Source organism: Lissotriton vulgaris, chromosome 2_2 (assembly GCF_964263255.1).
Source record: "Lissotriton vulgaris chromosome 2_2, aLisVul1.2, whole genome shotgun sequence".
NCBI lineage: Eukaryota > Metazoa > Chordata > Amphibia > Caudata > Salamandridae > Lissotriton > Lissotriton vulgaris.
In genome coordinates this window covers 224621120-224645358 of record NC_141688.1, presented here as the reverse complement: position 1 = coordinate 224645358, position 24239 = coordinate 224621120, and the positions used below count along the sequence as shown (strand labels likewise).

At 44.3% G+C, this 24239-nt stretch overlaps 1 protein-coding gene across 1 annotated transcript; it reads right to left on the bottom strand.

The window, feature by feature from the left end:
* Nucleotides 1-2820: 2820 nt before the first annotated feature.
* On the bottom strand, nt 2821-22949 carry LOC147729274 (tuftelin-interacting protein 11-like). Its single transcript, XM_086959901.1, has 2 exons — nt 22698-22949; nt 2821-3399 (listed from the first exon to the last, which is right to left on the bottom strand). The coding sequence occupies exons 1-2, from the start codon at nt 22789-22791 to the stop codon at nt 3089-3091; spliced, it is 405 nt and encodes a 134-aa protein (XP_086816027.1). The 5' UTR covers nt 22792-22949; the 3' UTR covers nt 2821-3088.
* Between the last annotated feature and the right edge of the window lie 1290 nt (nt 22950-24239).

Genomic DNA, 24239 nt, shown 5'->3' with positions numbered 1-24239 from the left:
TGAGGCCAATAAAAATGGGTGACAAGCCTGTCATAGGTCTTGTCCTGCCCCAGATGTCCAGCTAACGGAACGTCATGAGCCAAACCCAGTAGGAAGGCTCTGAAGCGCTGGGGTACCACTAGCACACGGGCTGACCCAGGCTCAGCAGCCTTAGGCTCGCTATACAAGAGGTCCTTCTCCCAGTAGACAAAATGCGATCCTGACTGATCACCTGCGGTTTAGGCTGAGGCCTGCTGCCTCATACCCACAAGAGAAGGGCACACTTTCTGTTCTGCGCAAAATTCTTCCCTGGAGGGACCACCATCCTGCTGCCAGTGGGTCAGCTCGGGCAGGTCTCCCAGTTCAGCAACTTGTTCCCCTGTGGGCTCCAGGGCATGCCCCTCAGGCTCTGCCTCCTCCTGGACCACAGGAACGGTGGGGGCCGGTTTCCCGCGCCTCCTGCCTCTTCTCTTCACAGCTGGGTCATGGGCCATACTTTCAGGCTCCGGGACCCCATCAACACCCTTACTTGCTGTCATTGATCGAGTGGTCGCACACACCCACTCTGGCACACCCAACATTTTCAAATGTGTCGCTCGCTCCACCTTAGCCCAAGGGGAGTCTTCCAAATCATTGCCCAGGAGACAATCAACAGGCATGGCGGGCCTCACAGCAACTTGAAGAGTACCTGAAACTCCCCCAAATACAAAGGAAACCTGAGCTACCTCACACTCTTTCTGGGAATTGTCGGCAGCTATCACAGGGTAGAATGCGTGGGGAACCACCTGCTCTCTGGAAACCAAGTGACACTTGACAGCTGTCACCCTCGCTCCGGTGTCTCTGAGAGCTTCCACTCAATGGCCATTAATGGTCACCCACTGCCTATATTTATTAGTGTTACTAGGCAGAGGGGGTGGGGGGACCATTTCCATGTCTCCTAGCGAGACCAGGGACATCCCACTAGCGGCATTTGTATTTACAAGCCCTGGCACTCCTCGTTCACTAGACTAGGGACTGAAAGTAAACCAAATAAGCCAAACATGGAACTCAATCAATACAGTAATTTAACATAGGGAGCACTTGCACTGCGGCGCTGATCAGCAGTGGCACAGTGCCCAAAGCGATATACCAGCAAAAACATCGTAAACAGAGGAGGCAAACAGAAAAAATGGAGGAGAGACTCAGGCCAATGATGTCAGGTCTAACACTCACTATTTATCTGTTGAGAGGGTGCTTCAGTGTTTGCTTCATGTGATGTCACTACTCTCATGACATCAGTTCCTGCATGGTCACTTGAGGTAGTAATGTGCCCAAAGGCTGAGCTATGCACCCTGTCCACTCCCTCTCTACACAAATCTGAAAGCTGCTGCGTAGGTCGTGCTGCGGTGTATTTTTAGAGAGAGGTGCCTTAGGGGCACAGGAAACCCTGTAGTGGAGGAAGTGAACATCAACTACTGAGAATCAGTAAATAACTGACATGAAGTATTGTCCTGTGGTTGCACGGCAGCTGTAGTCTATGAATTGTGTCCAGACTGGAACCCCCAAACTTCTAAAATATGCTAAAAGTCTCACTGAGGCTACCATAAAAATCAATCCAAACGAAGAGGATCAGTTCATTTTGAGCAAAACTAAACACCGTAAATATCCTCGATTACATGCTCAAAACCAAGATTTCAATAGTAAAGAGTTTATTTTTATTTATTTAAATGGTATTTCTATTGTTGTTCCTGCAAACTAGTATGAAAGTAAACGTAAAACCATCTGGAGCATACAATATGTCCTGGAAAGCGAAACAATGACAGCGCAAAAATTTAACATTTACCATTCTGGATTGGGGTTGGCCAGCGTGTACCAGCACTGCAGAGCTCCCACCTAGGTTTAACATTCAGATCATCATATGTTCTCCCTGTAGAAAGAGAATGCAGAACAGGTCAGAGAACCAAGTTTGCTTTCTTATCTTTTATTGACATTGGCTCAGTATTTTACAGATAGCTATCTTCGAAAGTGCAGCAGTAACAAGTTCTGCCTTAAAGCGTGACTTAGTTTTGTACCGCACCAAATGTTTTGAATGTTGGCACGCACAGCTATTAACCTGCTGGTCTGTGGCTGGACTGTTCCAAAGATCATGGTTATATCGGTCCCTTTGAAGGGGTCATCTCATCGTCACTGTCACTGGCCCACAGCGGCTCTGCTAACCAGTTCCAGGGACCATACTTATTCCAGATGCTCGGAGGAGAAAAGGAAGGTGTATTGAGTTGCCATTGCAAAAGAGTGACACCACATGTTTAGAGTATGCAGTGGCAAAGCGCCTTCCAAATGACAAAACAAACTAGAGGGTGCTGACAAAAAATACATTAGCCAGAAAATGAGAGCCTCCAAGAAGTACCACGTAAACTTGAATTAGGAAGTGGTTCCAAGGCAATACGTATTCAGTGGTGGATAGGAGGTAGGGCAGGGTCTGAAAGTGCCAAGTAGTAAAAAAAATAGTTTGGAAAACTTAGGGGTTAAATTAAAAGTCATCTGCAATTCTATGCTCATCACATATGAAATTCCACCATGTATGAACAGACAGTTTAGTATTATCCTTCCAACAGGACAAAATTACTTTAAAAGCAGTTGCAATGAAAAGATCAAATAGTTTAGCATTATATGAATGTAAGTCTAAAATATCAGATTGGGAGCCTAAAAAAACGTTTAGCGATGAGAATTGCTTCTTCTTCCTCTGTCATCTCAAAAATCAAATCCGATCTTATCTGGCTTCCTTTTTCTAACTTCTTATCATCCCCCTCCCCTTCCTAACCTTTCCTTCTTTTCTCTCTCCCTTTCTTTTTCTTTTCTTTTCTCCTCCTACTTTCTTCTTCCCCTCTCTTCCTTTTCTCACATTATCTGAACCTCTTCTCCTCTTCATCTCCTTCTCCTTGTCTTTTCACATTGGTTCTGATTTTTTGTATACTGTTATATTATGCTGTACTCTTTCTTAAACAAAATAAAACTTTATTAAACTGAAAAAAAAATTAAAAGTCATCTGGAAGCTGAGTGTTTCGGAAACAAATTTAGTCCACCAATGGAAACAAGACTCAGAGGTGTGGGTAGTATCAGTACAGCAGGGTTACTTGGCCATGTCTATCAAACTCTGCAGGGATGTAGGCACCCAAGTTTTTTCGCCCTGGACAAATATGACTCCTCGGTGTATGTAAATGACAATGCGTCCAAAGGTGTAGAGTTGTTTGCCCTCGGCCTTGGTCTGGATGAGGTCCTTGAAATTCATTGGTACTGCGCTTGGTGTGACTCCGATGCCACGCTGGGCAATAGTTTTGGCATCTCTGCGCTCCTGCATGGCTTCATACTGGAAGTCTTTCCACCTCTCGGTGTGCGTCAGATAGGCGATATTCTCCCGGGCACCCGGCTGCATGTAGGCACCTTATGTGGGGGCAAAACATACAAGAGTGTCAGAAAAAGTAAACAAAACCTTTCTAGTTGACTAACCAGTTTAACAAATTACTGAATAAATGTAGTGATGTGGGCCATCTAATCTAAAGGGCAAAGAAAGCTCTTCTGGGAACAGAAACAGTACGGCGCATCTGCAAATTCCTAGTACATTAATAAATGAGAATTATAAGAGCTGTATCTTTACTGAACCAACACCATCTGCAGAAATAATAATTTAACTATAACAGAAAAAGATGTAATCTGAGTGGCTGCACCAAGACACTTCCAAATTTGTTTAACTTTACCACAAACAAGTAGCATTCACATCCCCTGTCACAAGATGAAGAAGTATACGCAGCATCGACTCTACAGCAACACATGCAGCAAACCTAATACATCACTGGGCTTTTTTGTCTACAACTTCCCCTCTTTCAATAAAACTGTCCTCTCTGTTCTCAAAATTAAATATTTCTTTAATCTAGTGGTTATCTCAATGGGAACCTAGAATTTAGTGAAGCTGTAAGAACTTGGGTTCTAGTTGAGCAGGGTTAAGAACCCATCTCATGTAATAATTACAATTTTTTCAGAGTGAACCACTAAAGTGACTACATTAACCAAAACCAAACCTCCTGATAGCTATGGCACAGAACAGAAAGGCTAAACTTCAAGGTAATGTGTAAATTATGTATGCAGCACTAAAAATAGTAAAAAAGTCAAAATGCAAAACAATAAAAATCCCAAAATTAAATCAAAAAAGAGAATTCATTATTAGAACATTGGAATGTTGAGCACTCCATTGCAGATGGAGTGCTCCAGGCTTCTACTGGCTGGTAGTACCCCGAGAGCAACAGTCCAATGTCATATACCTTTCCAGCTGCTGCTGTGAACAAAGGCCTCTCTGAGCCCGGGGGGATTTAAACACTCTTGGACTCCGAGAGGCCTTTGTTTTTACTAATTAGAACATTGTGCTCTCTAGGGACAGAATGTTCTAATGTCTAATGTTCTAATACCAAGCAGTCCTTACCGGCCATTAAAGGCCAGCTTCCTTGTTAAACATTAGAGCGAGCCAGGCTTTTAGGCTATAATAAATAATGACAACAAAATGACATCAATCCAATAAGTGGAATTGGAAATACACATTTTTTAAGTTTTAGAATTAGTAGTAGCAGAAATAGGACCACGAAGCACCAAGTGCCAATGATAGTGAATGGTTATGGTAAAATAGGATCTAGGCAGAATTTGATGCCAACGGCAAAGGAGTGCGGGTTGAATACACTAACCAGGTTAGACCTGCTGAGAGATTTTGCTTTGAGACTTTAAATCACTACTGGAGTGCACTTCTAAAGCCCCCCAGGACCTCAGTGAAGGCACTTGGAGACTCACAGGATGGCCGGCAGAGGCTAACAGGAGAGTCCAGGACCCGTCCAATCAGTTGCCACTTGTCAATTTGGCAGCTGCGGTAAAAGGCCTGTTGACCCTTGTTGCGTCCCTGTAGCTTTAACAGGCGGCCAAGCCTTATGACCTATGGAGTCCACTTCTTTCTGCTGGGTACAAGAGGGAGAGCAGGTCAAGTCTTTTAAGGTCGTATCAGGCAGTAGGTAGAGTCCTCTACTGATCTGCCACAGGTCCAGGAGTGTTCTGAATTGGGTGCCTGCAGGTGCCACGTTTAAGCTAGTGGGTGGGAATGACGCCTGGGGACGCCCTAACTAATTGGGTAAATCTCCCCAGGGCTAACCCTACCTACTTTGAGTATTTTCTAGATGGATAAACTCTTTGGTCATACGCAAACATGGGCTCTAAGAGCCAGTAAGTGTACTATGGAAGTCCTGGTGTCTTCTCACATCTAACACTAAAATCCAGCTTAAGGCAGTCCCTGAAGCCCCAACAAACCCAGTGCCAGAAGACTGGTAAAATCATAGTCGAGCTTTTAGTAACCCCATAGTGGAGGCACACAAAATATTCTGGTTCCCTCCTTTGAAGCATGCTTCAATAATATATGGAAAGGCAGCAGACCTGTCAAAGAGGCTGTGACACTATCATGTCAAAGGAGGCCCACTGCGATTGAAACCGGCCTGGGTGACCAGACAACGGAAGGACTGTCACCTAACATTTGCCTACGATATCGGATGCCTTTTTGAAGTGTCGTAAGTGTCTTATGAAAACCCCCAGGAAAACTGTCAAGCATGATGTAACAGTCAAGAAAGACTTGACACTTTACTGTTAAGAAGGATCCTCCCAGCCCCCCTTTGGATATTCGGTCTGTGTCAGGGGGGTCATCTCTGCCCATACATGTCAGCCTATTGTTTTGCTCCTGGGAGCAATTTCGCACCTCATGCACATCTATTGAAATAAAAAATGATTGGCTGCCCTAAGTGGGAGAACAAAATGCAGATTTGGTTCCAGGGAGTTCAGGTAGTGCCAAGGTATATTTTTAAAGTTACTTGTCCCTAATATTTAGTAGGGGTGGGCGGATTTTGCGTAATCGCGTTACGCAAATCTCCGAGAAACTGTAAAATATCTCTGCGAACACGCAGAAATTCCGCGAACATGCGGAATTGCTTGTTCGCTATGCTTTTTTACTGTTTTGAGGTTCCGTGACGGTTCCGTGATGACTTGAACCCGTGTTTTCAAGTTTGTCGGAAATACATAACATTAGTATCAGCGAACCGCAAATGATCCATTTAGCATATCCTGGTGTTTTCGCTACGTTACGAGCAAGAGCACTCCTGTTATGAACACATTTCTGATCTACCCATGGCATACATCTTAGATCATGGCCGCCATTTTGTGTTTCCTTGCCCTCACATATGCAATAGCCTCTGATCACTTCATTCACTCCACTTTGATTAAGGACACGTAGTCCTAACCGGAGATTCACCTCTTACATGACACGTACACCTTAAACCAGATCACACTGAAGCTGCATGACTCGACAAAGGCTGCCTCCTCTGCCCGAGGCCAGCCCACCTGAACTGGTTCTCGTGTCCATTGTCCCGATCATGATTAGGCGGCCGAAGCCGGTAGCCTTGCCCATTTACAACCCACAAACATCTCTTATCCCGCTTTCCTATCTTTTGCACCTGGCTCTGCTCCTTTCCTTCTGGGCCTTTATTAGGGGGAGGTAACGAACTTTACGATGAGGCGGTCCGGCTCTTGAATGCAATATTGACAAGGGATTGTGATGGACTAGTGGGAACCCCTCTTCGTGATGTTTGGTATCAGATATTATCGACAGTTCCTGTGTAACGCCAAATATTTATTGTTTAGAGACACAAAGGTTTGGGAGTGTACCGACATGTGAAATATTTGCCTAGAGCATAAATTTTGGTATATAAGGAGCAACCCTCAATGTACAAATCGAACAGGCTCCTGGGTACTGACCGTGTGTAGTATCTATGACTTCTGTGTCCCTGCAGTAATAAACCTTTGGTCTTTGACGCCACCATCGAGAAGCCCGTGTTTCTGTTCATTTGCGCACCAAGGCAGGTGGAACTCCGGGGTCTTTGGGTGTTGTTCCCTGACACCTCTGGACGGAACCAAAAAGTCCAGAACTCCAATTGGCGCCCAACGTGGGGCGACGTCATTCGGTACCGGTCCAAAAGCCCGAAGAGTTCGAGAAGCTTCGTGTGAAGATTCCTGAGGGAGGCGCCCCACTTCATCGATCCCGGCATATCGCAAAAGTGGCCCTGAAGTTCTCTTCCACGAGGGTTCCCGTTCAGGACGGCTGCAGTGGGCCGTTGCCTTGACCGTCGCCCTGTCTTGGACCCGAAGTGGTGCAGTCTTAGTACAGCGAAACGTGACGGGTTTCTCCTTGGTGACGTCTTCAGTGCCTCAGTTAAGTATTTAGTGATAGCTAGCTGGTTACTTTGTGAGGATTGTTAAATCCTTGATCGGTTCTTGGTTTGGTTTGGTTTCGTAAGATTATCACTAGTTGTTCTGGTTACGATAATCTATTTGGTTCAGTTTGGGTATCGATACATCAGTTCGTTTTTGGTAGGCCTAAGTTCTTGGTTCAAGTGCACAATTTGTTCCGTGTTTGTTTGTTTTGTGTTCCAGACTGAGAATGGTAAGTCGGAAAATGTTGTCTTGTTTTAGTTGCAACAGTGACTCACAATTAGAGGATTCTTGTCTGGTTCCTCCGATTGGGACTCCCCTTTATGACCTATATTGTAAGTATGGTGTGGGTCCTATAACTTATAATGAGATATGGGTCCGTTATTGTAAGAAGGATGGTGTCCTTAGTTGGCCACTACATGGTAGTTTTGAACCCGAGATCCTTGATAATTTAGAAGCGAAATTGTTTAGGAAGAAAGCCCGGCCGGCAATGTTTGATTCTTTCCGTTATTGGCGAAAAGAATCCAAACAGAGAGAAATAAAAAGGTTGAAGAAAGAACAAAAAGAGCAAGAGGAGTTAACTCTAGAGCAAGCAACTAAACAACTGCAAAATAATGAGTGCGAAAAGGCTATAGATGTAGCAATTAGAGAGCATAACTTAGCGATTGACAAGTGCTACCCTGCCTTGCCATCGAAAACAGCTAAGATACTGGAGGATCCCGAAAACGATCCTCTGTTGTCCTATCTGTTACGTTCACCTCCACCGTACGCACAAGGTGCTGCGACTCAACTTGTACCGAATGTTCAATTGCCGGTTGCTGGACAACCTGGTGTTCTTGTTCCTCAGAATCAAGTTCCTGTACCTCCTGTGGTGAATGTAAATGTTCCTACAGCTCCTCCTCTTTCCGCACTGCCCGCTCCTATACCTACCACTGTACCTATTGGTCCTCAAACTATTTTCCTCGATACTCCTACTGTTTCGTCATCTATTCCTACCTCTACTGCATTCTCTATGTCTGCGAGTGTACTAACTCCACTTTCTGTTCGTCGAAGAATCACTGATTCTGTTACTAATATGCTGTCTCCTATATATAAAACCTTGATTAAGACTCCTACTCCTGACTCTGTTCAGAGACGGAGTCAGCTTCCAAGTACTGAGGAACGGGGAGTTTTAGACTCCACGGCTCTCAGATGGATTACGAAAGTTAGAAGATATAGTACGAGAGATGTATTAGATACATTTATGCAGTGGAAAGAACCAACGCAACGATACGTTTTTGATGAGATGTGCTCGTTGTTACGTGAGGAAATAGAGGAAGATGATGTTGAATCAGACTTGGAGGATTTAATTAAGGTGCAAAAAGAGTTTGCTGCAGGAATGATAGTGGGTGATAATATAAAAGAAGCGATGGAACTTATTTTAAGTTTTAGGAATGATCCATCTCTTCGTTCACCGAGAGATTTAGAGAAAGGTAGAATGAAGCTAAGTCGCCAATATCCTATGAGGGAGGTTCCTCCAATTTGGCGCGAAGCTGTGCAAGCTGATGCGGTTGCTGGTATTGTGGCCACTCCAGCACAGTTCCAAAGAGTATGGATACATATTCCATGGAAGCGAGCAGAAGTGTTAGCAGTGAAACAGGCCTTACCAGATCCACGTAAGAATCCAACCGGATATTACAAGGAATTGACACAGACAGTTGAGGCTTGTATAATGAACTTAGCCGACATTGATATGTTGTTTGGTAATGTAGTTCCACAACCAGTATGGGCTAAAATTCGTAGAGAGGATCATCAAGCTGCTTTAGGTGGTGATTGGGCAGCTATCACTGCAGCAGATGCTCAACAAATAGGTGGTGCGAAACCCGAACCTTTGATTGCTAATCTGCCAGGTAGAATAATAGATTTAATGAAGACTTTGATGCCTGCATTGCGTGTTAATTGGGATAAATTATCCGCATGCAAGCAGAAGAAAGACGAAAGTGTCTCCGACTTCTTCACGAGGTTCGAAGAGACTTTTGTAGACCATAGTGGTCAGGATATGAGCACTGAAGGAGGACAGAGATTGTTTGTCGATAAATTTGTGCATAATTTGTTACCTGAATTATGCAATAAATTAAAGGATTCAGAAAGTGCGTGGGCTGTATCTACGACAGCGCAAATACTTGCGACTGCGCAGTACTACGAAAATAGGGATAAAGAGGAAAAGGAAAAATCAGAGAAGAAAACGAAAGATTTAAAAACTAAAGTTCTTTTACAGCAGGCGTATCCGCCTCGCGCGAACCAGACTAATACGCAGCAGAACTCATACCAAAGGACAGATTATAGTACATCAAGACCTCAATATCAATGGAATCAGTGTGCGTACTGTAAGAAAGAGGGTCACTATAAAAATGATTGTCAAATTTTAGCGCAAAATAATGCGGCAGCAGCTCAGAGAGGTCGTGGTGGTTATGCACAAAATTCTAGAGGACGAGGACGAGGTGCTATGCCTCCGCAAACGAATGATCGTCCTTCTAATCACTTTGATCAACGAAATGTACAGTCAGCTCAACAGAATAGATCTCAGCAATATCTTGTTGAGGATTATTGTGAAGTTGAAGAGGGTTTTCAACAAAATGGGTACTAGGACAGCCATGGACAGAGAGAGGGAGTAGTATCAGTTCCAGTGGATCAGAGTGGGCCTTATGTCGCAGTAGCAACATCAGGTGTAGTCGAACCGTTTCTGTTGGATACTGGTGCCGCGAAAAGTTCTATAATTCATGCGAAACTCCCTGGCGCACCTTTGTCTGGCTCAACAAATGTTTCCGTAGGTTTTTCAGGCGCCCCTGTGTACAACCCGATATCTGGTCCTTTGTCTATTTCTGTTGGACCGTGTCAATTGAAAGCACCCTTGATTTTGACGACAGGTTGTAATGAAAATCTGCTTGGTTTAGATTTGTTAAAACGACTATATGCGACATTGTACTGTTCTCCGGAAGGAGTACAGCTTACTTTGGGTAAAAGACTCACCTCTCCGATGTACTTGTCAATGGACGCACTCCCGCCGGAGCTACGTTCACTCCCAGATTCTCTTTGGGCGACTGGTCCCAATGATGTAGGCCTTTTGGAAATTCCACCATATGTAGTAACTTTGAAAGCGAATGTAAAATTTCCAAGAATTCCCCAATATAAAATATCGAGTGAAGGAGAACGTGCACTTTTACTGATTGTGCAAGATTTGATTAAAAAAGGTGTGGTTGAAGAAACGCGAGGAAATATTTGTAATAGTCCTGTATTACCGATCTTGAAACGAACTGATCCTACAAAGCCTCCAGTCTATAGGTTTGTCATAGACCTTAGAGAAGTTAATAAGATTGTAATTCCGCAGTTTCCTGTAGTGCCAGACATTACTGCCTTGTTAACATTGATTCCCGCTACAGCCAATTGGTTCTCAGTCATCGACTTGAAGAATGCCTTTTTCAGCATTCCGATAGCCGAGGAAAGCAGAGATATTTTTGGCTTCTGTCTAGGAGGTCGCAGTTTCAGATTTAAACGCGCTCCACAAGGCTACTGTGAAAGTCCATCCATTTACAGTCAAGCTTTAAAAAGTCAGTTGGATTCTTTTGTCCTTCCTCCAGGTTCTGCCCTAGTACAGTACGTAGATGATCTTTTGGTGGCTGCCGATGCCAAGGAAACTTGCAAGGCAGCTACAATTTCACTATTGCATCATTTGTCTAATTTGAATCATAAGGTGTCACCTTCCAAAATGCAATACTGCTGCCAAGAAGTAACCTACTTAGGTCATCTCTTGTCAAAGGAGGGAAGGAAGTTGACCCCAGAAAGAGTAAAAGCAATTACGCAAATGAGTGTTCCACGCACACAGAAGGAAGTACGTGCCTTTCTAGGTATTACCTCCTACTGTAGGCAATGGATCCCAAATTTTTCACTTTTGGCAAAGCCACTGGTAGCTTTGACTGGGAAAAATGTTCCGAGTCCGGTGCCATGGTCTGATGAATGTCAAGAGAGTTTTACTGAATTACGAAAAGCATTGTGTTCAGCTCCTGTATTGGGCACACCTGATTACAGTAAGCCATTCACGCTCTACGTTCACGAAAGAGAAGGTTGCGCGTTGAGTGTCCTGACACAGAAGTTTGGTGATAAACAACGCCCTTGTGCGTATTTCTCATCAACATTAGATCCGGTAGCTAGAGCATTGCCTAGTTGTTTGAGGGCTACAGCGGCAGCTGCGGCTTCCATTCGACAATCTGCTGGTTTGGTGATGAACAATATGCTAGTGGTCATGGTTCCTCATGCAGTGGATACACTCATGAACCGAACGAAGACACAACACCTTACTAGTGCGAGATTATCTGGTTACGAGCTGACGTTATTAGCGAGTCATATTCAGATCAAAAGATGCAATGTATTGAATCCAGCGACACTGTTGCCGACTGATCTAGAGTCGAGTGATTCCGAGCCACATGACTGTTATTTTAAAACGGAAGAAGAGACAAAAGGACGAATTGACCTTAAAGATACTCCCCTATCCGACCCGGATGGTACGCTGTATGTGGACGGGTCATGTTTTAAATTGGAGAATGGTGATGTGACTGCTGCTTACGCGGTGACGACTTTGAAGACGATCGTGGAGACTGCAAGAGTGAGTCAGAATTCTGCCCAAGCTGCAGAATTAATAGCTCTTACGAGAGCGTGTGTTTTAGCTGAGGGAAAGAGAGTGAATGTGTTCACAGATAGTCAGTACGCATTTGGCGTGGCCCATAGTTTTGGCCGGTTGTGGAGAGAAAGAGGTTTCATTACGTCCCATGGGACTAAGATTCAACATGGTCAGCTAGTTAACGACTTGTTAGAATCTTTAACCTTGCCGACTGAAGTTGCGATTGTGAAGTGCAGTGCTCATAAAGCAATCACGGATGATGTTGGTCGGGGAAATGCCTTTGCTGATGAAACAGCTAAACAGACAGCTAGAGACATGATGAGTAGAATGTATGTTGCTACGTCTGCAAGATGGATTGCTGAGTCTGGGATGTGTGAAGACACTATGGAAAGTGTGAAAGAGATTCAGAAAGAAGCGACTGAGGAAGAGAAACGCGTATGGAGAGAAAGTACGGGCAAATTGGACTCGAATGGATGTTGGATCGATTTGACAGAACAGCAGCGTTGGATGTTACCTGATGCGTATGTGCTTGCAGTAGTAACGATGGCGCATGGAGTGGCGCACATAAGTTCTAAAGGGATATGTAAGATGTTAGCTCCGGTTTGGAAGAATGAGGGAATCAGTAAGTGTGCAGAGAGAGTAGTGAAAAACTGTATGGTGTGCTTGATGCATAATCCTGGCAAGGGAACTCCAACTCCAGCTGGTCATTTCGCTCCTCCTTCCTGTCCATTTGAAGTGATTCAGTTAGACTTCATTCACATGGAACGCTGCAACAATTTAAAATACGTCTTAGTGGTGGTTTGTGCTTTTTCCAGGTGGATAGAAGCATACCCACTAAAGGACAATACTGCTCTATCCACTGCCAAAATTCTTCTCAAGGAATATTTCCCTAGATTTGGAATGCCACGGATTGTATGGTCAGATAACGGAAGTGAGTTTATAGGGAAAGTTATGCAGAGTGTGTGTGCTGGTCTAGGATTGAAACAAAAATTTCATAGTGCGAACCATCCCCAGTCAGCTGGTCTAGTGGAGGGTTATAATGGCACCCTCAAGCTTAAAATAGCCAAAATACAAGCATCCACAGGTTTGGCTTGGCCAGACGCACTTCCTTTGGCCTTGTTATCAACGAGAGCAACAGTGCATTCTAGAATAGGGCTTTCTCCATATGAGATTGTTTTTGGCCGCCCGGCAAATGTCTGGGGTGTGCCAAGGCCTAAACAATTTTGCTCCATTGAATATCCTATGTTGATAGACTACCTTTACGACTTGACTGCTAAATTAAGTCTTATTCATCAACAGGTTTTTGATGCTTTGCCAAAGCCTCCGGAGAGTCCAGGGCATCAACTGAAACCGGGTGACTTCATAGTGGTCCGGAACTTCGCGAGGACAAAGAATCTTCAGCCTCGCTACATCGGCCCCTTCCAGATCCTGCTGGCAACGAGAACAGCTGTACGTGTTGCTGGCCGGAAGAACTGGATCCACGCTTCCCACGTAAAGCGTGTTCCACTGCCGCTGCCCTACGACGACTGGGTGAAGAAGGGAATTGGTGCCTCCGAATCTGAATTAACTCCAAAATTTGTCCCTTTCAGCGATGCCAATTTGATTTCTGACACTTTGAAACGTGATTCTCCTCCTGAAAAGACTGTTTTGAACATTGAACATTTGTCTCCAGCATCAAAAGAAACTTTGCCATCTGCGAGCGTAAACTCTGCAACAGCTGCTAGTGATACACTATTTTCCGATCCAACAGTACCAGCAAAGAAAAGATACAATCTTAGAAGCTATAAAACGAACTAATAAAGCAGGCAACTGCATATTGTGCTTTGGATACACATATACATTGAACTTTTTGCTTTTCAGCCAGGAAGTTTGCTATTGTTTATTGTTTTTTAAATTGCCTTGCCGTCTGGGTAGCCGTAGGGTCGTGGCTGTGTGCCTAGTTTGAATTTGCAGGGGTCTGACACAAGGTCGATCTTTCTGTTAGTTTTGGGAACTCCCAGGGCTGACAGAGGCATTTTCATCTACGTACACATCATCAGTGGTCGCGAGCGGATTGTAGAAGATGGAACTTCCTGCGCTGCAACGAAAGAATGTGATTTACGTTCGCAGAAACAGACTAAATAGAATTCTTCACAGCAAATGTTTCTTGATGCAGTGTGCCATTACATTTTTGATTGTTTTAGCAACATTGGTGGGTGGAATTGTCTTTAGCATAAACTTGATTTTTGTGCCAGTTTCTACAGTGCCTCCCCTTGATCCAGCCATTTCTACTGTTTCTTCTATACACTCTTTTCACTCATTTCCAGAACATGAGCAAGCTCGACGCTCAGAATTCATCAACAACACTTTTGTACAGCTCTTACACCAACACCAACTGGTAGTTAACACTACAGACTGCTGGGTGTGTGGCTTAATACCTCACACCATGGATAAAGGTATTCCCTATCTGGTTTTACCTTTTAGCTACAATGGATCATTTCAGGCCCTTCAAACCATTTTTGCTTATGCCCTTGAAACCTATCCTCCACGTCCACCACGCTCCACTAAATATAACTCTGCCAACAAAGCTTTAGTCCAGGGAATTATTGACATGATCAAAGACGTCAATAATACTCCATCTTACCCTAGAGACGAATTGCGAGTATATTTAAGTTGGAATACTTCAGAGTATCGCCTTAGTTTAGGAGAAAGTAAGCGTAAAAGCTCAACTCCAATCTGGGTCGTACCTCACCGAGGTCAGGTCTGTTTGCAAGGTAACGGGAGAAATCCGAGAGCTCAGCTAGGGAGAAGTGAGTGCGTAGAGACTTATGTGTTTCCGGCTAACTCTTCCCCTGCCTTCCTTACTGCTAGGGGTACCTACTTCATCTGTCAAGACAGAGCTTATACATGGTTGCCTGCTGACTTCTCAGGTTCATGCTATATTGCTCGATTGTTGCCTCCAACATACACTGCTTCACCGGATTATTACAGAACAAGAGTAGCTAGAGGTGTTTTTAGTGAGAAAGATACCGCTGGTCAGGAAGCTGGAGACTTCTTCAAAGGCTTCCTTCCGTTCTGGGGGCCTATGGCCAATAGTAGAAACATACGTCAGCTAACACGGGTAGTTGAATCTACTATTACTGAAACTGCTGGTGCCCTTAGCAATCTGACAGCTGAGCTTCAGGCGGATAGGCTCATGACATTGCAGAACCGTATGGTTCTAGATGTTATCCTTGCAGACCGAGGTGGGGTATGCAGAATGATCCAATCGAGCTGCTGTGTCTTCATTCCTAATAATGCTCCAACAGTTTACGAGGCGATCTCTAAGTTACACAAAATTTCCGATTCCATACATGTAGATGAGGGAAACTGGTCCTTTATGGAGTGGGTTTGGACTCTGATCTCAGCGTGGGGATGGAAGGTTCTACTGGTCATTGGTATCATCTTAGTATTCCTATTCTCATGTTGTCTGATTATCCAGTGTGGTCCTGCTCTGTGTAGTCTTTGTGCTGCAACCTGTTTTAGGAAACCACCTGCATTTGGAGAAAAGGCACGAGAAAGGATGATGATACAACAGCATGTCACTGACCTGATGAGCATAGAACTAGATTCAGACATAGATTGAGTAATTGCCTATGTAAGGGCAAAAGGAGGGTCTGAGGTTCCGTGACGGTTCCGTGATGACTTGAACCCGTGTTTTCAAGTTTGTCGGAAATACATAACATTAGTATCAGCGAACCGCAAATGATCCATTTAGCATATCCTGGTGTTTTCGCTACGTTACGAGCAAGAGCACTCCTGTTATGAACACATTTCTGATCTACCCATGGCATACATCTTAGATCATGGCCGCCATTTTGTGTTTCCTTGCCCTCACATATGCAATAGCCTCTGATCACTTCATTCACTCCACTTTGATTAAGGACACGTAGTCCTAACCGGAGATTCACCTCTTACATGACACGTACACCTTAAACCAGATCACACTGAAGCTGCATGACTCGACAAAGGCTGCCTCCTCTGCCCGAGGCCAGCCCACCTGAACTGGTTCTCGTGTCCATTGTCCCGATCATGATTAGGCGGCCGAAGCCGGTAGCCTTGCCCATTTACAACCCACAAACATCTCTTATCCCGCTTTCCTATCTTTTGCACCTGGCTCTGCTCCTTTCCTTCTGGGCCTTTATTAGGGGGAGGTAACGAACTTTACGATGAGGCGGTCCGGCTCTTGAATGCAATATTGACAAGGGATTGTGATGGACTAGTGGGAACCCCTCTTCGTGATGTTTGGTATCAGATATTATCGACAGTTCCTGTGTAACGCCAAATATTTATTGTTTAGAGACACAAAGGTTTGGGAGTGTACCGACATGTGAAATATTTGCCTAGAGCATAAATTTTGGTATATAAGGAGCAACCCTCAATGTACAAATCGAACAGGCTCCTGGGTACTGACCGTGTGTAGTATCTATGACTTCTGTGTCCCTGCAGTAATAAACCTTTGGTCTTTGACGCCACCATCGAGAAGCCCGTGTTTCTGTTCATTTGCGCACCAAGGCAGGTGGAACTCCGGGGTCTTTGGGTGTTGTTCCCTGACACCTCTGGACGGAACCAAAAAGTCCAGAACTCCAGTTTGCAATAGCCGTTTGTGTGCTCGGGGGGAAATATCTCGCGAACAAGCAAAATATTTTGCAAAGTTACGGAACGCAGAATTCTGGACAATTTCACGTTCTCTGCGGAATGTGAAATTACCCAAATTCCGCGAACGGAACGAAACTTACCGCCTAGGCCTAATATTTAGAACAAATCAAACTTCAAGTTTAAATTGGATTGCTAACTACTAATAAAAATCGTTCTTTATTTATTTATCTAACTAGTCCCATCACCCAGGGAACAGGATTCGATTTTAACATTGAATCCACGTGTTTGCATATGTAACAGCCAAGCCTGGTACAAACCTAAAAATAGTTTTACTCCAGGGACAGTTAACATGAAACATTGAGTTTGAGTTTGAGTTTGAGTTTAAAAGCACTTTTAAAGCGCACGTATACCGGCGGTTTCTTGGCGCTGAGTACTAGGAATTTACATGCTCTACTCTCTAATTCCATACACTTTGCCTCGATGGGCAGTAAGGCCTATCAGAAGTGAGTTATTAATATTTAAAAAGTGGGTTTAGGCCTGCCAAATGGGTTATTTTAACAGACAACATTTGCAGTTTTAACCTGCACAGCCGAGCTACTGGTAGCAGGCCTTCAGCCATGTTTGCATTGTCCCTGCAGTTGGTGGCACAATGAGTGCAGCAGTCAACTGGGGACTTTGACTTACAGGCCCTGCGGACACTGTGGGTACCATATACTAGGAACTTATAGGTGCATTACATATGCCAATATGGATTATACCAATTTTACCATGCTGAAAGGAGGAGCACAAGCACTCTGTGTACTGAACCCCTGCTAACTAGTGAGAGCCCTATATGCAGCAAGACAGGGTTCAACAAAAAGCCCAAAAATTAAGAATCACCATGAAGTAAGGGCAAATTTCCAACAGGAGCGGAGATGGCAAATGCAGGTGTATGTGTCAGCATGTAGCTGTACCTCAGTCCAGATGGTGACTTTGTAGTGCTAGAATATCGCCTGACAATGTTCAAATATTGTTTACAAAAATATCCCCCAGAGGAGGAAATACCAGAAAATGTATAGGCATTTATATAGCGCACTACTTACCCGGAGGGTCCCAAGGCGCTTCAACCGCTGCGAAACCCTTCCTGGCTTCCCTGAGAGATGGTCCCTTAATGGGTATCTCCAGGGTGAGACCAGGCATCCCCAGCGGTCTGGTGGGGCCGTTAGTGAAGATGAGGCAAGCTAATGCCCAGAGTTGCCGCTGATCAAAGTGGGCACCGAGGCGAGAGAATTATCAAGTCCGCTGACCCTGGTCCAGAAACCTGCTGCGCCGGGAATCGAACCCTGGTCCCGGGCCGTCCTCTGCTCTCAGGTCTGCCGCCTCTAACCAGTGAGCCACACCACTCCACCTAGAAAACCTAAACCCAACGGGCTAATACTTTTATATATAACATTTAGTACAGAATAATTCTGTCAAATGATATTTCGGACTACGAGATTCTGATTGCAAGGTGTTGATGCGATACTAAATTAGGATTGTGCCTTTGTACCCATGAAAAGGCACATCCTTTAAACTCCTTTTCTTACTGTGGAAAGACACCCCCTCAATTCTGCTTTTTAAACTATGAAAAAAACACTGACTTCTGTGTTCATGACGAAATACATCATTGCTTGTGACTGCAAAGAACAACTCCAGATCCTTTATTTTAGGAGCACAGCACAGATTGTTTGTATTTCTAGTGCTTTTCGTAGCATGTTGTCTGGTGATGCCTCATTATACCAGCGATGAAACTCTCACGTTAAACACTACTATTCATGTGTGCGCCAGGATTATACTACCTAGGTTGTCATTCAACATTTATCGGTTAGAAAACAATGACAATCTTCCATGCCTGCCTACTTGTCTGGCCTAACACGGACCTGTTCTTTTCTGTATGTTTCCTTATGTACTGCACCATTGGCTATACTCTTGAGCATGTTTTTGTTGCTCCAATAAAAGGTGATAAGGCCTGGAGTGTTTATAACAATACAGACTAAATATGCACACTACTCTGTGTACGACGTGCAGTAGTAAAGAAAGACTCCTCATGACTAATTTAAGCCTACACCCCTGTAGGCAGCCCTTTATTAACCTCTTTGGTGCGGCGCAAAATCCGCCCCGCTGTGGGCGTTCTATTGCGTGGGCGGGGCCGCGTTGGCCAATGGACATGCGCAGCACTACAGAGGTAGTGCTCGCGATGGCCGTTGGCCGACGGTAGCAACTAAGGGGTTAAGTGGCTTCTTCCCAGAACTAAGGCATAAACATAAGCTGTGCATACAGTTAATGCCAACACCACCCGTTTTCCTATTTCAGAGTCCTAGACAAAGTATAGACTAACATTAGATATTGGTAATGATAATTTAAATCTAACTATTATGGCCAAATACGTCATAAAAGGTCTATTTAATTTTTAACATTTAAAATGACAATTCACACAGCTTGGAGCACTCTATTATGATACAATTCGCCTGCTCGAGAGTAAAATAGCTGAATGGGAGGCTGCTATCAAGTAATTAAAATTCTATGGCGACTAGAAACAAAACCAGAAGGTTAACTATAAAATATATGGTGCTCAAATATCAGAACAGCTAAAATAGGTCTACCACTCTAAAATGGTCAATTTAAACTATCTCTCAATTTACATAGTCGTAGCACAAAAACCCTTTCATATTATTAATTTCAATCCTGTGCCTCAAGTGTTAACAAACCTAGCACAAAGCCCTATAATTTGCGTCTTTGGTATGACAAATAAATAAATGACAGAATGGAATACAACCCAGAGCGATTACCAGTGGCTCTGTTTAAATCAAGTATTCTACTCATAAGTTTTGCATTTTTTCTTAAGGAGATGCCCTAATTACGACGCATGTGTCCAGATGTGGTCCTGTGGTCACTGGACTTCAGCTGTACCTCATTCATGAGCCGTAACAAGGCTGAAAGAGGCCTGATGTTGCTTTTGTTCCTGTTCAGAGGGGATATGATTTGGCAGCGTAAGGTAATGGGGTGTATCATATAGTGTGGCAGTGCAGCCTGTGTGTGTAATCCACTTACCAACCCCTTAAGGACCCTTAGGTATGCTGCCAAACCTTCAGCTCAACCCTGCGCAGATGTAGAACTGAGCAGCAAGGCTTAAACAAAGGTACAAGTCTACAGCATTTAAACAACACTAGAATAATTAAAGAAAAAAAACAACACATCACTCAAGAAATTAAGACACCAGTTCATAAAAACAGACTGTATTTTCATAGGAATTTAGACACTAGAACAAAAAAGGTACATCAGAGAGTTCCGGAGATCTGGATTTTAAAAGAAGTAAAAATTCAAAGCGTTTTCACTAAACCACGAACAAGCATTGGCAAATTCAACAAATGTGACACTTGGAAACCTTCTCAAAGTAAACATGGTATTAGTGGCAATGCGGTCAGGTAGAAGTACTTGGGATGACCAACTCCGGCAGAGAGCCAACCAGGGGACCAGCAAAGACCTTAAGAACAGTTACCTTCACAGAAGAAGCAGTCTTTCAGCAGTTCCAGGCACTTATCTGAGTTGCAATGGATTCATATGAAGGTGTCCAGATGCAAGGGATGATGGATGCTCCAAGGATGTGATGCGGTCGACTGGAGTCTTCCTGTAGCGATACCTTGGTCTACGGAGATGGTGAGCGGGTCTTGTTTGCAGGGTCAACATCCCACGAAGTCCTATCCAGTCTGGATGTAGTCCAGTCACAAGTGGACTGACAATCACTCAGTGTCGCGGTCACAGGTCAATCCTTCCTGGGTCGATAACTCGCCTTTTGACGTTCCCAGACACTCTCCGACAGCACCCCTGTGTTCAGAAATCTAAGGTTCAACTTTGTGCTTCAGGTCTTGGTCCTAGGTGCTGCACAGCAGTGATAGTAGCGGCTTTAGGACTTGGGCTATCAACTAGCCTCAGCGGGCTTCTTCGGCCGTTGTGTCCCTCTGCTGCAAACGAAGGCCAGTCAGCTGGCCCTTGGACTCTCTTGGCTTGACTATGCTCTGGGGACAGCTTCTCCAAGTGCAAGACACAGTAGGCACAGTCTCCACCTTTACGAGCCAACAAATGCAGCAGGTGCAGTTTGCAATGGTGATGCCTCCCTTTGCATTTCCCTCTGTGCAGCAGGGCAAGCCTCTTCTGGTCCTTTTTCCAAGTCGGTCGATATCGGAGTTCTTGGCCCCAGAGGTGACCTATTTATTTTCAGAAAATGCCTTCAGGGTAGGTTGCGGATGGCAGACAATGGGCTACCAGGTTTCCTCCCTCCTGATGACCACTTTCCAGGACTGTGCGGCATCTTGCTATGGCTATCCCAGGATGCACCATTCTGCCCACTCGCAACATGGCGAGACCGCTACCTCGACACTTCGAGCTCCCTAGCCCACCCAGGAGGTGTGGCTACAAAGGCGACACATGCCCAGGGAAAAAGGGTTCAACAACCGGCTTCTCCTCTGCTGTCCATAGCGCCAGCCTGTCTACCTAAACAATAGAGTAACTACTCTCCCAAGTGTACACCATTTGACTTTCAATGGTGGGTCCACCTTCAAAGCGCTCCTTTTGAGCTAACACCCATGTGGCGTCCTGCCTGGGTGTGGAACACCTACTCCAGGGGCAGGCCTCTATTTTTACTTTTCCTGGGAGTCATTAGCTCTTCTCACCAGGAGGGAAGAAATCTGCCTGCAGGACAGACGTGAGTACAATACTAAAAGGGCACTGGAAACCTTGGGCAACTAAAGTAGCTACTACTAAAGTTATACTTTGCCCACCAATGACATTATATTGGATATACTCTCTTTAAATTGGATTTAATGTACTGATTCTATTGATACCAAATAGTACCAACATTAGTAGAACCATTTACAAGATAAAAGGGCTTGGGTGCCATGACAATGGGGCGACTACTCTTTCCACAGCTAAAACAACAATTTGGGTTTTTTATTGCTGAAACATGTAAAAATACAGGTTCTGCTTTCTAACAATCAGTACCCTGCCTTAGGGCTGGTTGTGCATGCCATAGGGGTGACTAACCTACATTAAAAAGGGAGGTTTGGGGTTTGTAATTACTTTAAATGGCAAAGTCTAGTTAGCCGTTTTAAACTGCCCTTCCAGTCTGCTGCAGTAGACTGGGAGCCTTGTTTTAACTTGTCGTACTCATGGGGGAACAGCTATTGTTCCAGTACATGAGAGAGACCTCTACCTACAGACCCAGTCTGTAGCGGAACAGTAAAAAAACAACAAAAAAAACAAGTTGGACGGGAAAGTGGGTCACAGTAAATATCAGTGGATGAGATGAACACAAGTTTAACACCCTTTGCTGTTTCATTTCTCTCAGGTTTGCTTTTTTGTTTCTCTCAGGATGAACGCCTCTCTCATTTTTACATTCGAGGAAATAACAAAGTCAGCATCACTTAGAGGAACAAGTTGCTGTTTCCGCAACCTCCAAGGAAAACACATTTAGAATACCATGCGGACCACTGAGGAACATATGTCCTCTAATTCTGTCAAACAGAAGTTCTATCACCAGGCACTCCTGCCAGCTTGAATGCCGCTAATGTGTCCTTCGATTTACCCTTCCTCTCAAGCTAATGTCTTATCTTTAAGGATGGAAAAGTACAGCCACTTACAGAGTACCTGCATGTTAAGTGTGAGCTGCTCACAAAGTGTCCTGCCTCTTTTATAGTTTTGGCATTTTCCACTACACACAAGTATCGGAATGTAAATCAATATTGGAGAGGACGAACTATCTTAAAATCATATCAGTTTATTTGACTTCGAGTTTTAAGGCAATCCACTCCACCCGCATTTTGTCAAACGATCTTTAACGGAGTAAAAATAGCAATTCAACAATATTAAGAGGTTAAAATAACGTGGTCTCAATGCTTATGTATGCCACAATATAAATAATAAATAACCGCAAAATTATACAGTGCTGAGGACGATGAAGGTCAGCGCTCAAGATCAGTTGCTATGAATAACATTGAATGTGCCCACAAACCTCATCTGAAATACTATTCAATTACCAAATTCTATATTTTCCTATGAATAACATTGAATGTGCCCACAAACCTCATCTGAAATACTATTCAATTACCAAATTCTATATTTTCCTTGGATTTTTGTTCTGTTGTACGGAAACAATAGGCATTGCACTCACCCACACTGGTAGCAACTGCCCGGTTCATGATATCAAGGGCCTCGTTGAACTTCTCTTTGATGGTCGGGTGGGCCAGCACTTGGTCAGAGAACATGGACTTCCATCCCAGGTACCACTTAGTTATTTCTTCATAATTAGGATTGTTGCTCAGCCAGGAGCACAGGACCTGAGCACATACAGGGTGAAAATGTGTTTTAACAGTATCATGGACGTGTGAAAAAGGTTTCTCTAAATTCAGTATGTTTCAAAGGAGCAGTTATTACAATACATAAATAATTCACCAGGATCTCATTAGATTCCTAAAAAAAGAAATAGCAGTGCACTGACCCATGCGGTCTTCCCCTCCCCAAATAGCAGGGAAGTTGGAGAATGACATAAAAGGTCAATGAGCAAATTACAGACATCAGCACGACGCTGCACAACAAGCAATCGGGACCTTTGAGCTCTCACCAGATAGGGTTGCAGATAAGCGGTGTGCCATTGTGCAACAAATTACGAAATCTAGCAGCCGAGCTCTCTACTGCTGTGCCTTTGAACGTGGGGCCACAGCTCTGCCTGGTACGTGTCAACAATACACACAGAAATTCAAGGAGAAACCAGTCCAAACCATATTTATTAACAAGACTGATATAACTGATCCTACAAACTGTGATGCTGCTATCTGTTTCTATTTAAAATTCTTATTGCACTTTAATGATATGATGGTTATCGTGCCAGTGTTTAGGTCATGTTAATGCAGCTTTTAGAGGGTTTCATTCTTGGCAAAAGACTGCCAGTCCAGCTTGCAATAGCACTGAACTAAAAATGATAGATGGAGCCAGAAGTCGGCTTTCTTTTTTTCCTTCCCAAAAGAAACTCCAGGCCTATAAATCAATATCTGGCAAGATGGTGAGCTGGGGTTGTACCTCCTGCTCATAGTTTAATGCAAAAGGCACACAAGTTATGCATCCAGCATTCAGAGTAATCCTAAAAGAGAGGCAAGCAATGCTGACCCCTGCACTGACATAGAACGGTGGACGTGGTCCACCAGAATCAGAGTAGAGGAGGGTAGAATTGGAAGAATTTGGTGTGTTCTGCTTCTTGTGGTGCGGAGCAGCTATCCCAAACTGGAAGCCTCCTTCCTCTCAACTAGGTCCTACACTGATCAGGAGTAGGCCTGTCTGGAGGGCAGGAGAAGGCTGGCTCTGTATATACTATACCAAAATGAGATGCACTCTCAGAACACCCTCAGCTGCACTATGGCAGCCAGTGTGGGAAAGTGGCCTCTTTCTGCATCATTGCCCCCACTTTTTGCTGAACTGCTGATGTACTTGGAGTGTGCCCTGGGCTCCTGCCAATTAGGTACCCAGGGCCTATGTTCTTCCCTAAAACTGCACTGAAGAACCAACCCAATTGGCACTCTCTGGCCACAGGTCAGTCCCTGGTAAATGGTACCACAGGTACTCAGGCATTGTGACTTTGTGTGCCACCCTTAGAGGCCCTGCACCTTTACACACACACTGCCTTTGCAGGCTGTGTGTTTTGGTGCAGAACAAAGTGAAG